Source organism: Crinia signifera, chromosome 4 (genome assembly GCF_055691185.1).
Source record: "Crinia signifera chromosome 4, ASM5569118v1, whole genome shotgun sequence".
NCBI classification, from domain to species: domain Eukaryota; kingdom Metazoa; phylum Chordata; class Amphibia; order Anura; family Myobatrachidae; genus Crinia; species Crinia signifera.
In genome coordinates, this window is record NC_139220.1 from 320,771,199 (window position 1) to 320,785,438 (window position 14,240).

At 43.1% G+C, this 14,240-nt stretch overlaps 1 protein-coding gene across 1 annotated transcript; it reads left to right on the top strand.

Moving 5' to 3' along the window:
* Positions 1 to 3,511: 3,511 nt before the first annotated feature.
* LOC146075930 (uncharacterized) lies at positions 3,512 to 5,214 on the top strand. Its single transcript, XM_083185632.1, has one exon. The coding sequence runs from the start codon at positions 3,679 to 3,681 to the stop codon at positions 4,639 to 4,641; it is 963 nt and encodes a 320-aa protein (XP_083041758.1). The 5' UTR covers positions 3,512 to 3,678; the 3' UTR covers positions 4,642 to 5,214.
* Positions 5,215 to 14,240: the final 9,026 nt, after the last annotated feature.

The following is a 14,240-nucleotide window of genomic DNA, read 5'->3' on the forward strand; positions in this document are numbered from 1 at the left end:
AAAGACAGACAAGTAATTCTCTATCTTACCGATCAGGGGTCGATCGTCTGGATCCCGGACTGGCCCCCAAATTGTAAGGATAAATGTGTAGCCCCTCGACCTGGTGACCCCTTAGGTACCCGTGAGAGATGAAACTTAAACTCCACATGAAACACACAGTAGTAGGTTAAGATTCACTCTGGTTTATTATGAGTTTAACAGTAAGTTAAAAGGCATGATACATGGGTGTATGCAAGTGCATATTACATTCTGATTGGTCTGTTAGGTAGCAGGGCAAATTCAACAGGGGGGAAGGGAAGGAGGGCATACAAAATATCATACACAAAGAAATGAGTAACAAGGGGGGTTTTCGATTATAGAGGAGTTTAAGCATGAACACACTGCATAGCAATTCCAAAGGGGGGGGGGGGGGGTTGAAAGTAGAAGCTCAGTGTGGAAGTGATAAGACTTGTTATCTGTAACCTTGAGATGTAGCTATAGAGAAACAGTCTACTGAAAATGAGAGCAGTCTACGTGCAAATTCTTATATGCGACATGGGTTCTAGATTTTAACCCTTCAGCACCCCCGCCAGATTATTTTCAATAAAGGCAGCCCAAATACATAAAAATCCCTAAAATTACTAAAGGGATATGACCCAGTTGTGTGCGGACCTCCAATCCCCCCTCCCCTCTCTCCCTCATTGATTGGGTACCAGGGGACAGGAAGAAACTTGGTCTCTTCTGCAATACAATCCCAGATGCACAGCAAGGACACCAACTTCAGGCTTACACCAGAAGCTGACAGGCAAAACAGAATAGGACAGGCTACACTAGGAAAAATCACTGGCGTTTGGGTAAAAGGTAGCATGGGAGATAAAGGGCAAACTCCCAATCACAATAGCCAAGGCAGACAAGCCCCCTTAAGGAGGAGACTTACTACAGGTATGCAGCCTGACACACCAGGTCCAGAGCTAATTGGTTTAATTAAGCAACAGCTGTGCTCCACCTTGAGGATACAGGAGTAACAGTATAGGAAGGGAAGGATTGTCACAGGCTCTAAATTAATAAAGGTGATATATTTTTATTATTCAAAAGACCAACATAGGACCTAATTAGGCTCTGGTACCGCGAGGGTGCTTGGTTGGAGGTGCTCCCAAAATAGTTCAGCAATAAAGCTAACATTCAAAGGGGGGGTATCCCAAGGAAGACAAAGGCAGAACAGTAAGGGTTTTTGGGGCACGCTTTTAAATTAATGTGTTATGAGTGAACTAAAATATAACTTTTATTAAACAACTCTAAAAAAAGAGAGAAACGTCACCACAATTAAATAAGTACATACATGAATACATTTCTACAACAATTTAAATGGTAGTGTCGTCATTAAATCACTGGCAAAAATGATTTATACACGGTATCCACCTCTAATACTATGGTTTTGCACAAGATAAATTGAAATCCAAGGTTGGAGTTTGTGCATGAGTAATTATAACTGACCAATGTCTGTTACTTTGTCAGGACAGATTCCCAACAGACATTGGTCAGTTATAATTACTCATGCACAAACTCCAACCTTGGATTTCAATTTATCTTGTGCAAAACCATAGTATTAGAGGTGGATACCGTGTATAAATCATTTTTGCCAGTGATTTAATGACGACACTACCATTTAAATTGTTGTAGAAATGTATTCATGTATGTACTTATTTAATTGTGGTGACGTTTCTCTCTTTTTTTAGAGTTGTTTAATAAAAGTTATATTCTAAGCCGTCCATTGCTCATTGGATACAAACAACGATTCAACAAGCTTATGTGTCAGCAGATTAGACACTTCCTGCTTCCGTGAATGCCCATTCAACAAGAGCGGTGGGGTCAATCTGGGCGGCTGCCTGGGGTGTCTCTGCTTTGTAACTTTGCAGAGCTGTGATGTGGTCAGGCCAACATACATTTGTAAAGTTCTACTAGTTTGACGCTCTAGCCGAAGAAGATACCCAGTTTGGGCAGGTGGTGCTACAGAAGTCTCCACATGTTCCTATCCATTCTGGTATTTCTGGGACATTCCTATCATATTGAGACCCCAGTATACCATATGGGTGATAGAGAAAATACAATTTTAATGACCTACCGGTAAATCCCTTTCTCGTAGTCCATATGGGATACTGGGTGCTCCCGCCTCAGTGCAGAGTCTTTTCTGCAACATGTTCTCAGTTATCTGGTTGAAGTTGTGTTGGTAACCTTTCTTGTCACCAGTTGTGAAAAAAAAAAAAACATGCTTCCAGTTCTCCTGATTACTGTTGACGTGTGCTGGTATGAAGCTCACCACATATCGCTTTTCATATTCTTCTCTCAAGTATATCCATCCTACTTCGGGCACAGTTTTCCCTTAACTGGCTTGTGGTTGGGAACGTAGATGGGAGGAGCCAGTACACCGTGCTAAAGATTTTATATGCGCCTGTCTCCTGCGGAGGACCCTCCATTCCCCAGCATATTGAGACCCCTGTATCCCGTACTCCACAATGATGCTACAGTTGCTTTATGCAGTTCTATTTTAGTGGCAAGCTGAATTCTACAGTTTAGATCCATGAAGGGCTTCAGGAGCCAGCACAATCTCGCTGGCAATCTCCCTTGGCAACAAATACAATGCCCTGCTCTGTCCAGATGGTACAACACAGAGACCTCTAGCCCTCCGGTAACTGAGCCAACACTGATCTGATCTTATCCGCTGACAATAAGCACAGACTATGCAGTTTAATAATAAAGGTTCAGGTAGAAATGGGACTTATGCCCCGCAGCAGCCTCTTGGTAATAACATCTCCTGCGGACTACAACAGCCCACTACTTCCAGGCGTCTGACACTGTCTCCTGCTGGCACGACTACCTAGCTCCTTACAGAATTATAGTTCCTGGCGCTGGTAAGCAATGTGCTCATGCAGCCTCACAGATGACCACTGCGCCCTCAGCTCCCTTGCGTGGCAGCTCGGGGGAGCGTTGCACAGCAGCGGGTGCAGGTATTGTCTGCTTTACCCTCACGTCGATGTCTGCCGGTGCTTCTTGCCCTGCAGCTATTAGGATGGGAATATCAGCCAGGGAGCTCTTGCTTCTACTCCAGGACAGGCCAACCTGTGGCTCTCCAGATGTGGTGAAACTACAAATCCCAGCATGCCTTGCCCCAGTTTTAACACTCCCTTATAGCAAAACTGTGGCAAGGCATGAAGGGATTTGTAGTTTCACAACATCTGGAGAGCCACAGGTTGGCCAGTCCTGTTCTACTCCCACGCTGCCAAGATCATGCCCCTAGCGCTTTGCAAAGAATTTTAATAAAAATATGCTCGGCTCTTACAATCCCGCTATGGCATGGCAGGACTAGAAGGACTGTTTAACGCACAAGGAGGCTGGATGTATGTGGACACATCTGTACACGAATATATAATCAGTGACTGATACTTGTTATTGTGTATAAATACGTCTTATATAATAAAAGTAGTGTTATCCTGGTAACCATTATGCTTTTATATATTAACTTTCTTACAGGACATATAAGGAGCAGGATTCTAACTAAGACGACGTGGAAAGGGACATTGTTCTCCGATCAAGCCAACTAAATACATCATATCTCCTTACCCCTCAGGAGGAGGAACAAAAGCAATTTTATTTTCTGGATAGAAGAAACCTTCAGCAACTAATTTGTTTATCTCCTCATACATGATGAGCCTCACAGGAGAGAAACCACATGTGTGCTCTGAGTGTGACAAAGGCTTTACATATAAATCACATCTTCTCAGACATCAGAGGAATCACACAGGAGATAAGCCATTTACATGTTCTGAATGCAGCAAATGTTTTTCCCAGAAGGCACATCTTGTCCAACATCAGAGGAGTCACACAGGAGAGAAGCCATATAAATGTTCTGAATGCAGCAGATGTTTTTCCCATAGGTTAAGTCTTGTCCGGCATCATAGAATTCACACAGGAGAGAAACCATATAAATGTTCTGAATGCAGCAAATGTTTTTCCAATAAGTCACATCTTGTTATACATCAGAGGAGTCACACAGGAGAGAAACCATATAAATGCTCTGAATGCAGCAAATGTTTTTCCCAGATGGTTAAGCTTGTCAAACATCAGAGGAGTCACACAGGAGAGAAGCCATATAATTGTTCTGAATGCAGCAAATGTTTTTCTCAGAAATATCAGCTTGTCAAACATCAGGGGATACACACAGGAGAGAAACCATATAAATGTTCTGAATGCACCAAATGTTTTCTTCAGAAGTGGTATCTTGTCCTACATCAGAGGAGTCACACAGGAGAGAAGCCATATAAATGTTCTGAATGCAGCAAAAATTTTTCCCAGAAGTCACATCTTGTCCTACATCAGAGGAGTCACACAGGAGAAAAACCATATAAATGTTCTGAATGCAGCAAATGTTTTTCCAATAAGTCACATCTTGTTATACATCAGAGGAGTCACACAGGAGAGAAGCCATATAAATGTTCTGAGTGCAGCAAATGTTTTTCCCAGAAGTCACTTCTTGTCCTACATCAGAGGAGTCACACAGGAGAGAAACCATATAAATGTTCTAAATGCAGCAAAGGTTTTTCCCAGAAGACAGATCTTGTCCGACATCAGAGGATTCACACAGGAGAGAATCGAAAAATTCTGTGAAAGCGGGTAGAGTGTTACTAGAAAGACAATACTTATTAATACCTTGAGTCACTCTGAGGGCCTGAATGCAGTGTCTTTCATATATAATTAAAGTAACTTTTAACACCACAATATGCATTCAATGGATACAATTTTTTCCTAGTGTGAGAAGTGTTTTGTATGAATCAGTCCTGATAGTCTGGAGCGGTCTGACAAGTGGATTTGGGGCACTTTTTCCCTGGGATGAACTGTCGGTTAGGAACTAGAGTTGCAATATAACAACATACAGTGGCGATGGGGCTGCTGGTACTGAGCTCTGTATTATACAGCTGTTCTGCTGGTGCCGGTACTGAGCTCTGTAATATACAGCTGTTCTGCTGGTGCTAGTACTGATCTCTGTAATATACAGCTGTTCTGCTGGTGCCAGTACTGAGCTCTGTAATATACAGCTGTACTGCTGGTGCTGGTACTGAGCTATGTAATATACAGCTGTTCTGCTGGTGCCAATACTGATCTCTGTAATATACAGCTGTTCTGCTGGTGCCGGTACTGAGCTGTGTAATACACAGCTGTTCTTCTGGTGCCAGTACTGAGCTCTGTAATATACAGCTGTTCTGCCGGTGCTGGTACTGATCTCTGTAATATACAGCTGTTCTGCCGGTGCCGGTACTGATCTCTGTAATATACAGCTGTTCTGCTGGTGCCGGTACTGAGCTCTGTAATATACAGCTGTTCTGCTGGTGCCGGTACTGAGCTCTGTAATATACAGCTGTTCTGCTGGTGCCGGTACTGAGCTCTGTAATATACAGCTGTTCTGCAGGTGCCGGTACTGAGCTCTGTAATATACAGCTGTTCTGCTGGTGCCGATACTGAGCTCTGTAATATACAGCTGTTCTGCTGGTGCCGGTACTGAGTTCTGTAATATACAGCTGTTCTGCTGGTGCCGATACTGAGCTCTGTAATATACAGCTGTTCTGCTGGTGCCGGTACTAAGCTCTGTAATATACAGCTGTTCTGCTGGTGCCGGCACTGAGCTCTGTAATATACAGCTGTACTGCTGGTGCCGATACTGAGCTCTGTAATATACAGCTGTGCTGCTGGTGCCGGTACTGAGCTCTGTATTATACAGCTGTTCTGATGGTGCTGGTACTGAGCTCTGTAATATACTGCTGTTCTGCTGGTGCCAGTACTGATTTGCACAATAGATGCACACCAAAGAATGGATTTAGTGTGTTAAAAATTAAATACCTAACACCAAATTAAAATCCATTTATTGGTACAAAACCCATTGCAAGTGGGGACCAAATCCCAAAGAAGTGATACTAGATTCTTTCTTCTCATAGGGGTATTTCTCCAAATAGTGCTGAAAAATAAAGATTAATAAAATATAAATATTCACAGCACTGCCAAATTGTCCAAGAGAAACTCTTTTAATCCCTAAAAACACTATTTCTTTCTTGTGTGCATTTGCACTTCACATTATATGTTGTGTGTATGTATGTCTAAAAAGTTTTAACCTCTGAAAATATTTTCACAAGCCGCAGAAGGTTATCCTGTGCAATCCTATGTGTTAAAAGTTTGCACAGGACAGTGTCCTCTCTTCTTTTTATTCAAATTAACTAATAAAAGTTTAAGTTTTAAAACAGTAACAAACCAAAAATTTCTTCTTCAAATATCTTTCTCCTTTGGTGTGCATCTATTGTGCAAATCTTTCTCTTTCCCCTACAAACTATTGTCCTAACCTTTGCCCGGATAGCACCCCCGCCAGATTATTTTCAATAAAGGCAGCCCAAATACATAAAAATCCCTAAAATTACTAAAGGGATATGACCCAGTTGTGTGCGGACCTCCTATCCCCCCTCCCCTCTCTCCCTCATTGATTGGGTACCAGGGGACAGGAAGAAACTTGGTCTCCTCTGCAACACAATCCCAGATGCACAGCAAGGACACCAACTTCAGGCTTGCACCAGAAGCTGACAGGCAAAACAGAATAGGACAGGCTACACAAGGAAAATCACCGGCGTCTGGGTAAAAGGTAGCATGGGAGATAAAGGGCAAACTCCCAATCACAATATCCAAGGCAGACAAGCCCCCTTAAGGAGGAGACTTACTACAGGTATGCAGCCTGACACACCAGGTCCAGAGCTAATTGGTTTAATTAAGCAACAGCTGTGCTCCACCTTGAGGATACAGGAGTAACAGTATAGGAAGGGAAGGATTGTCACAGGCTCTAAATTAATAAAGGTGATATATTTTTATTATTCAAAAGACCAACATAGGACCTAATTAGGCTCTGGTACCGCGAGGGTGCTTGGTTGGAGGTGCTCCCAAAATAGTTCAGCAATAAAGCTAACATTCAAAGGGGGGGTATCCCAAGGAGGACAAAGGCAGAACAGTAAGGGTTTTTTGGGCACGCTTTTAAATTAATGTGTTATGAGTGGACTAAAATATAACTTTTATTAAACAACTCTAAAAAAAAGAGAGAAACGTCACCACAATTAAATAAGTACATACATGAATACATTTCTACAACAATTTAAATGGTAATGTTGTCATTAAATCACTGGCAAAAATGATTTATACACGGTATCCACCTCTACTACTATGGTTTTGCACAAGATAAATTGAAATCCAAGGTTGGAGTTTGTGCATGAGTAATTATAACTGACCAATGTCTGTTACTTTGTCAGGACAGATTCCCAACAGACATTGGTCCGTTATAATTACTCATGCACAAACTCCAACCTTGGATTTCAATTTATCTTGTACAAAACCATAGTATTAGAGGTGGATACCGTGTATAAATCACTTTTGCCAGTGATTTAATGACGACACTACCATTTAAATTGTTGTATAAATGTATTCATGTATGTACTTATTTAATTGTGGTGATGTTTCTCTCTTTTTTTAGAGTTGTTTAATAAAAGTTATATTCTAAGCTGTCCATTGCTCATTGGATACAAACAACGATTCAACAAGCTTATGTGTCAGCAGATTACACACTTCTTGCTTCCGTAAATACCCATTCAACAAGAGCGGTGGGGTCATTCTGGGCGGCTGCCTGGGGTGTCTCTGCTTTGTAACTTTGCAGAGCTGTGATGTGGTCAGGCCAACATACATTTGTAAAGTTCTACTAGTTTGACGCTCTAGCCGAAGAAGATACCCAGTTTGGGCAGGTGGTGCTACAGAAGTCTCCACAGGTTCCTATCCATTCTGGTATTTCTGGGACATTCCTATCATATTGAGACCCCAGTATACCATATGGGTGATAGAGAAAATACAATTTTAATGACCTACCGGTAAATCCCTTTCTCGTAGTCCATATGGGATACTGGGTGCTCCCGCCTCAGTGCAGAGTCTTTTCTGCAACATGTTCTCAGTTATCTGGTTGAAGTTGTGTTGGTAACCTTTCTTGTCACCAGTTGTAAAAAAAAAAAAACATGTTTCCAGTTCTCCTGATTACTGTTGACGTGTGCTGGCATGAAGCTCACGACATATCGCTTTTCATATTCTTCTCTCAAGTATATCCATCCTACTTCGGGCACAGTTTTCCCTTAACTGGCTTGTGGTTGGGAACGTAGATGCGAGGAGCTAGTACACCGTGCTAAAGATTTTATATGCGCCTGTCTCCTGCGGAGGACCCTCCATTCCCCAGCATATTGAGACCCCTGTATCCCGTACTCCACAATGATGCTACAGTTGCTTTATGCAGTTCTATTTTAGTGGCAAGCTGATTCTACAGTTTAGATCCATGAAGGGCTTCAGGAGCCAGCACAATCTCGCTGGCAATCTCCCTTGGCAACAAATACAATGCTCTGCTCTGTCCAGATGGTACAACACAGAGACCTCTAGCCCTCCGGTAACTGAGCTAACACTGATCTGATCTTATCCGCTGACAATAAACACAGACTATGCAGTTTAATAATAAAGGTTCAGGTAAAAATGGGACTTATGCCCCGCAGCAGCCTCTTGGTAATAACATCTCCTGCGGACTACAACAGCCCACTGCTTCCAGGCGTCTGACGCTGTCTCCTGCTGGCACGACTACCTAGCTCCTTACAGAATTATGGTTCCTGGCGGCTGGTAAGCAATGTGCTCATGCAGCCTCACAGATGACCACTGGGCCCTCGGCTCCCTTGCATGGCAGCTCGGGGGAGCGTTACACAGCAGCGGGTGCAGGTATTGTCTGCTTTCCCCTCACGTCGATGTCTGCCGGTGCTTCCCGCCCTGCAGCTATCAGGATGGGAATATCAGCCAGGGAGCTCTTGCTTCTACTCCAGGACAGGCCAACCTGTGGCTCTCCAGATGTGGTGAAACTACAAATCCCAGCATGCCTTGCCCCAGTTTTAACACTCCCTTATAGCAAAACTGTGGCAAGGCATGATGGGATTTGTAGTTTCACAACATCTGGAGAGCCACAGGTTGGCCAGGCCTGTTCTACTTCCATGCTGCCAAGGTCATGCCCCTAGTGCTTTGCAAAGAATTTTAATAAAAAGATGCTCGGCTCTTACAATCCCGCTATAGCATGGCAGGACTAGAAGGACTGTTTAACGCACAAGGAGGCTGGATGTATGTGGACACATCTGTACACGAATATATAATCAGTGACTGATACTTGTTATTGTGTATAAATATATGTCTTATATAATAAAAGTAGTGTTATCCTGGTAACCATTATGCTTTTATATATTAACTTTCTTACAGGACATATAAGGAGCAGGATTCTAACTAAAACGACGTGGAAAGGGACATTGTTCTCCGATTAAGCCAACTAAATACATCATCTCCTTACACCTCAGGAGGAGGAACAAAAGCAATTTTATTTTCTGGATAGAAGAAACCTTCAGCAACTAATTTGTTTCTCACCTCATACATGATGAGTCACACAGGAGAGAAACCACATGTGTGCTCTGAGTGTGACAAAGGCTTTACATATAAATCACATCTTCTCATACATCAGAGGAGTCACACAGGAGAGAAGCCATATAAATGTTCTGAGTGCAGCAAATGTTTTTCCCAGAAGTCACTTCTTGTCCTACATCAGAGGAGTCACACAGGAGAGAAACCATATAAATGTTCTAAATGCAGCAAAGGTTTTTCCCAGAAGACAGATCTTGTCCGACATCAGAGGATTCACACAGGAGAGAATCGAAAAATTCTGTGAATGCGGGTAGAGTGTTACTAGAAAGACAATACTTATTAATACCTTGAGTCACTCTGAGGGCCTGAATGCAGTGTCTTTCATATATAATTAAAGTAACTTTTAACACCACAATATGCATTCAATGGATACAATTTTTTCCTAGTGTGAGAAGTGTTTTGTATGAATCAGTCCTGATAGTCTGGAGCGGTCTGACAAGTGGATTTGGGGCACTTTTTCCCTGGGATGAACTGTCGGTTAGGAACTAGAGTTGCAATATAACAACATACAGTGGCGATGGGGCTGCTGGTACTGAGCTCTGTATTATACAGCTGTTCTGCTGGTGCCGGTACTGAGCTCTGTAATATACAGCTGTTCTGCTGGTGCTAGTACTGATCTCTGTAATATACAGCTGTTCTGCTGGTGCCAGTACTGAGCTCTGTAATATACAGCTGTACTGCTGGTGCTGGTACTGAGCTATGTAATATACAGCTGTTCTGCTGGTGCCAATACTGATCTCTGTAATATACAGCTGTTCTGCTGGTGCCGGTACTGAGCTGTGTAATACACAGCTGTTCTTCTGGTGCCAGTACTGAGCTCTGTAATATACAGCTGTTCTGCCGGTGCTGGTACTGATCTCTGTAATATACAGCTGTTCTGCTGGTGCCGGTACTGAGCTCTGTAATATACAGCTGTTCTGCTGGTGCAGGTACTGAGCTCTGTAATATACAGCTGTTCTGCTGGTGCCGGTACTGAGCTCTGTAATATACAGCTGTTCTGCTGGTGCCGGTACTGAGCTCTGTAATATACAGCTGTTCTGCAGGTGCCGGTACTGAGCTCTGTAATATACAGCTGTTCTGCTGGTGCCGATACTGAGCTCTGTAATATACAGCTGTTCTGCTGGTGCCGGTACTGAGTTCTGTAATATACAGCTGTTCTGCTGGTGCCGGTACTGAGCTCTGTAATATACAGCTGTTCTGCTGGTGCCGGTACTAATCTCTGTAATATACAGCTGTTCTGCTGGTGCCGGCACTGAGCTCTGTAATATACAGCTGTACTGCTGGTGCCGATACTGAGCTCTGTAATATACAGCTGTGCTGCTGGTGCCGGTACTGAGCTCTATTATACAGCTGTTCTGATGGTGCTGGTACTGAGCTCTGTAATATACTGCTGTTCTGCTGGTGCCAGTACTGAGCTATGTAATATACAGCTGTACTGCTGGTGCTGAGCTCTGAAATATACAGCTGTTCTGCTGATGCCGGTACTGAGCTGTGTAATATACAGCTGTTCTACTGATGCCGGTACTGAGCTCTGTAATATATACAGCTGTTCTTCTGGGGGTGGTGCTGAGTTCTGTAATATACAGCTGTTCTGCTGGTGCTGATACTGGTATTGAACTCTATAATATACAGCTGTTCTGCAGGTGCCAGTATGGAGCTCTGTAATATACAGCTGTTCTGCCGGTGTCGGTAAAGAGCTCTGTACTTTACAGCTGTTCTACTAGTGCCGGTACTGAGCTCAGTAATATACAGCTGTTCTGCCGGTGCCGGTACTGAGCTCTGTAATACACAGCTGTTCTACTGTTTACGGTACTGAGCTCAGTAATATACAGCTGTTCTACTGGTGCCGGTACTGAGCTCTGTAATATAGAGCTGTTCTACAGGTGCCGTTACTGAGATGTGTAATATACAGCTGTTCTGCCGGTGCCGGTACTGAGCTCTGTAATATACAGCTGTTCTACTGGTGCCGGTACTGTAATATACAACTGTTCTGCCGGTGCCGGTATTGAGCTCTGTAATATACAACTGTTCTACTGGTGCCGGTACTGAGCTCTGTAATATACAGCTGTTCTGCCGGTGCCGGTACTGAGCTCTGTAATACAGTATACAGCTGTTCTACTAATGCTGAAACTAAGCTCTGTAATGTACAGCTGTTCTACTGGTGCCAGTACTGAGCTCTGTAATATACAGCTGTTCTACTGGTGCCGGTACTGAGATGTGTAATATACAGCTGTTCTGCTGGTGTCGGTACTGAGCTCTGTAATATACAGCTGTTCTGCCAGTGCCGGTACTGAGCTCTGTAATATACAGCTGTTCTACTGGTGCCGGTACTGAGCTCTGTAATATACAACTGTTCTACTGTTGCCGGTACTGAGATGTGTAATATACAGCTTTTCTGCTGGTGCCAATACTGAACTCTGTAATATACAGCTGTTCTACTGGTGACGTTACTGAGCTCTGTAATATACAGCTGTTCTACTGGGGCCGGTACTGAGATGTGTAATATACAGATTTTCTACTGGTGCCGGTACTGAGATGTGTAATATACAGCTGTTCTGCTGATGCCAGTACTGAGCTCTTTTATACACAGCTGTTCTACTGGTGTCGGTACTGAGCTCTGTAATATACAGCTGTTCTACTGGTGCCGGTACTGAGATGTGTAATATACAGCTGTTCTGCTGGTGCCGGTACTGAGCTCTGTAATATACAGCTGTTCTACTGGTGCTGGTACTGAGCTCTGTAATATACAGCTGTTCTACTGGTGTCGGTACTGAAATGTGTAATATACAGCTGTTCTACTGGTGCCGGTACTGAGCTCTGTAATATACAGCTGTTCTACTGGGGCCGGTACTGAGATGTGTAATATACAGATTTTCTACTGGTGCCGGTACTGAGATGTGTAATATACAGCTGTTCTGCTGGTGCTGGTACTGAGCTCTGTAATATACAGCTATTCTGCTGATGCCGGTACTGAGCTCTGTAATATACAGCTGTTCTGCTGATGCCGGTACTGAGCTCTTTAATACACAGCTGTTCTACTGGTGCTGGTACTGAGCTCTGTAATATACAGCTGTTCTGCTGGTGCCGGTACTGAGCTCTGTAATATACAGCTGTTCTGCTGGTGCCGGTACTGAGATGTGTAATATACAGCTGTTCTACTGGTGCCGGTACTGAGCTCTGTAATATACAGCTGTTCTACTGGTGCTGGTACTGAGCTCTGTAATATACAGCTGTTCTGCTGGTGCCGGTACTGAGCTCTGTAATATACAGCTGTTCTGCTGGTGCTGGTACTGAGCTCTGTAATATACAACTGTTCTACTGGTGCCGGTACGGAGATGTGTAATATGCAGCTGTTCTGCTGGTGCCGGTACTGAGATGTGTAATATACAGCTTGTGGAAGTTGAGTTTGCACATCTATGTTGCTAATGCCTCGCGATCATCATGTACGTCATTTAAATACGCAGTTTTAGTAGTTTAGCTTCATGAAAGAATCAGAAATTGATTAATGGCGATCGTGATGCATTACTTACAAATCATTGTGATATTCCTAACACATTCACATTATGTATTTTCATAAATGTTAGGATACTGCAGTCCCCATATTATTGCTTGATATTGTTAGAATCACCGTCACAGACGCAGCCTCACTAGACCACCTGTTTTCATTAAGACTTGTCAAAGACCCACAGGCACGCCTTCTGTTCTACATGCAAAGATGGGATTTAGGCCCAGGAAATAGGAAAATGATACCAACACTGACAGTGATTGTGGGGGTAGCAAATAAGCTAATATTATACCACTGGATCAAGCGATCAGCGCCGTCCATAAGGGAACTGGAAACTATGATTCTAAGAATTATATATATATGGAAAGGAAAGCTACTCTCCCGGGTATAGAAATGGGTATTATTAAATTCTACAAAAAATGGGGATTATATAGCGTAGTGTAAGAGAGAATGTGATGCGGCTGTATGTAGAACAATTTAAACATGCTGGGGATAGGCATATGAATATCCTTACAGAGAAATAAGGATTAAAAAGGGTTGAGATTACCTGAAGGATAAAAAAGGGGCAGACTAGATGGGCCAAATGGTTCTTATCTGCCATCAAATTCTATGTTTCTATGATAACACCACCTGGGCAATAAGGAAGCAGATGGAACAGCTTGAGGTGAACAGTATGACATTTTGATGGCAGTACTTATAGGCAATTATGAATCATAAGGGTTAGAAGGCAATGAGTCCCCCGTGTTTGATGTGTCCCTTGTCCTTATGTGTGATCCTATGTAGTTTTGTTTGTGGTTGAGAAGGACAATTACAGAAATGTGGTCAGGGGAAAGTAGCATAAGGATTGAAATATAAAGAAATACATGCAAATAAGGTTTCTTTTTTATAAGAATTAACATGGGGATGAGACCAGCATTCATGTACTGGGAGTATCTATCCTTTTACAGCACTGAAAGAAACAAGTAATAAAGGGGGGTAAAAATATACTGCATCGTACCCTCCAACTGTACCGATTTAGCCGGTACAGTACCGTTTTTTTACGGTCTGTACTGGCTAAAAATGGATGTTCCGATTGTACCGGTATTTATCTGCCAGAGGCAATGGAGTTGCCATTGTCTCCATTGTCTCTGGAGTCCGGCTCCTGGGGTCAAAGAAAGGAGGAGCGGAGCTTTAACAGCATCCACTGTTGCTCCCG

Excerpts from the sequence above, each read along its gene's own strand:
- LOC146075930 (XM_083185632.1), top strand. The coding sequence starts at position 3,679 with ATGATGAGCCTCACAGGAGAGAAACCACATGTGTGCTCTGAGTGTGAC.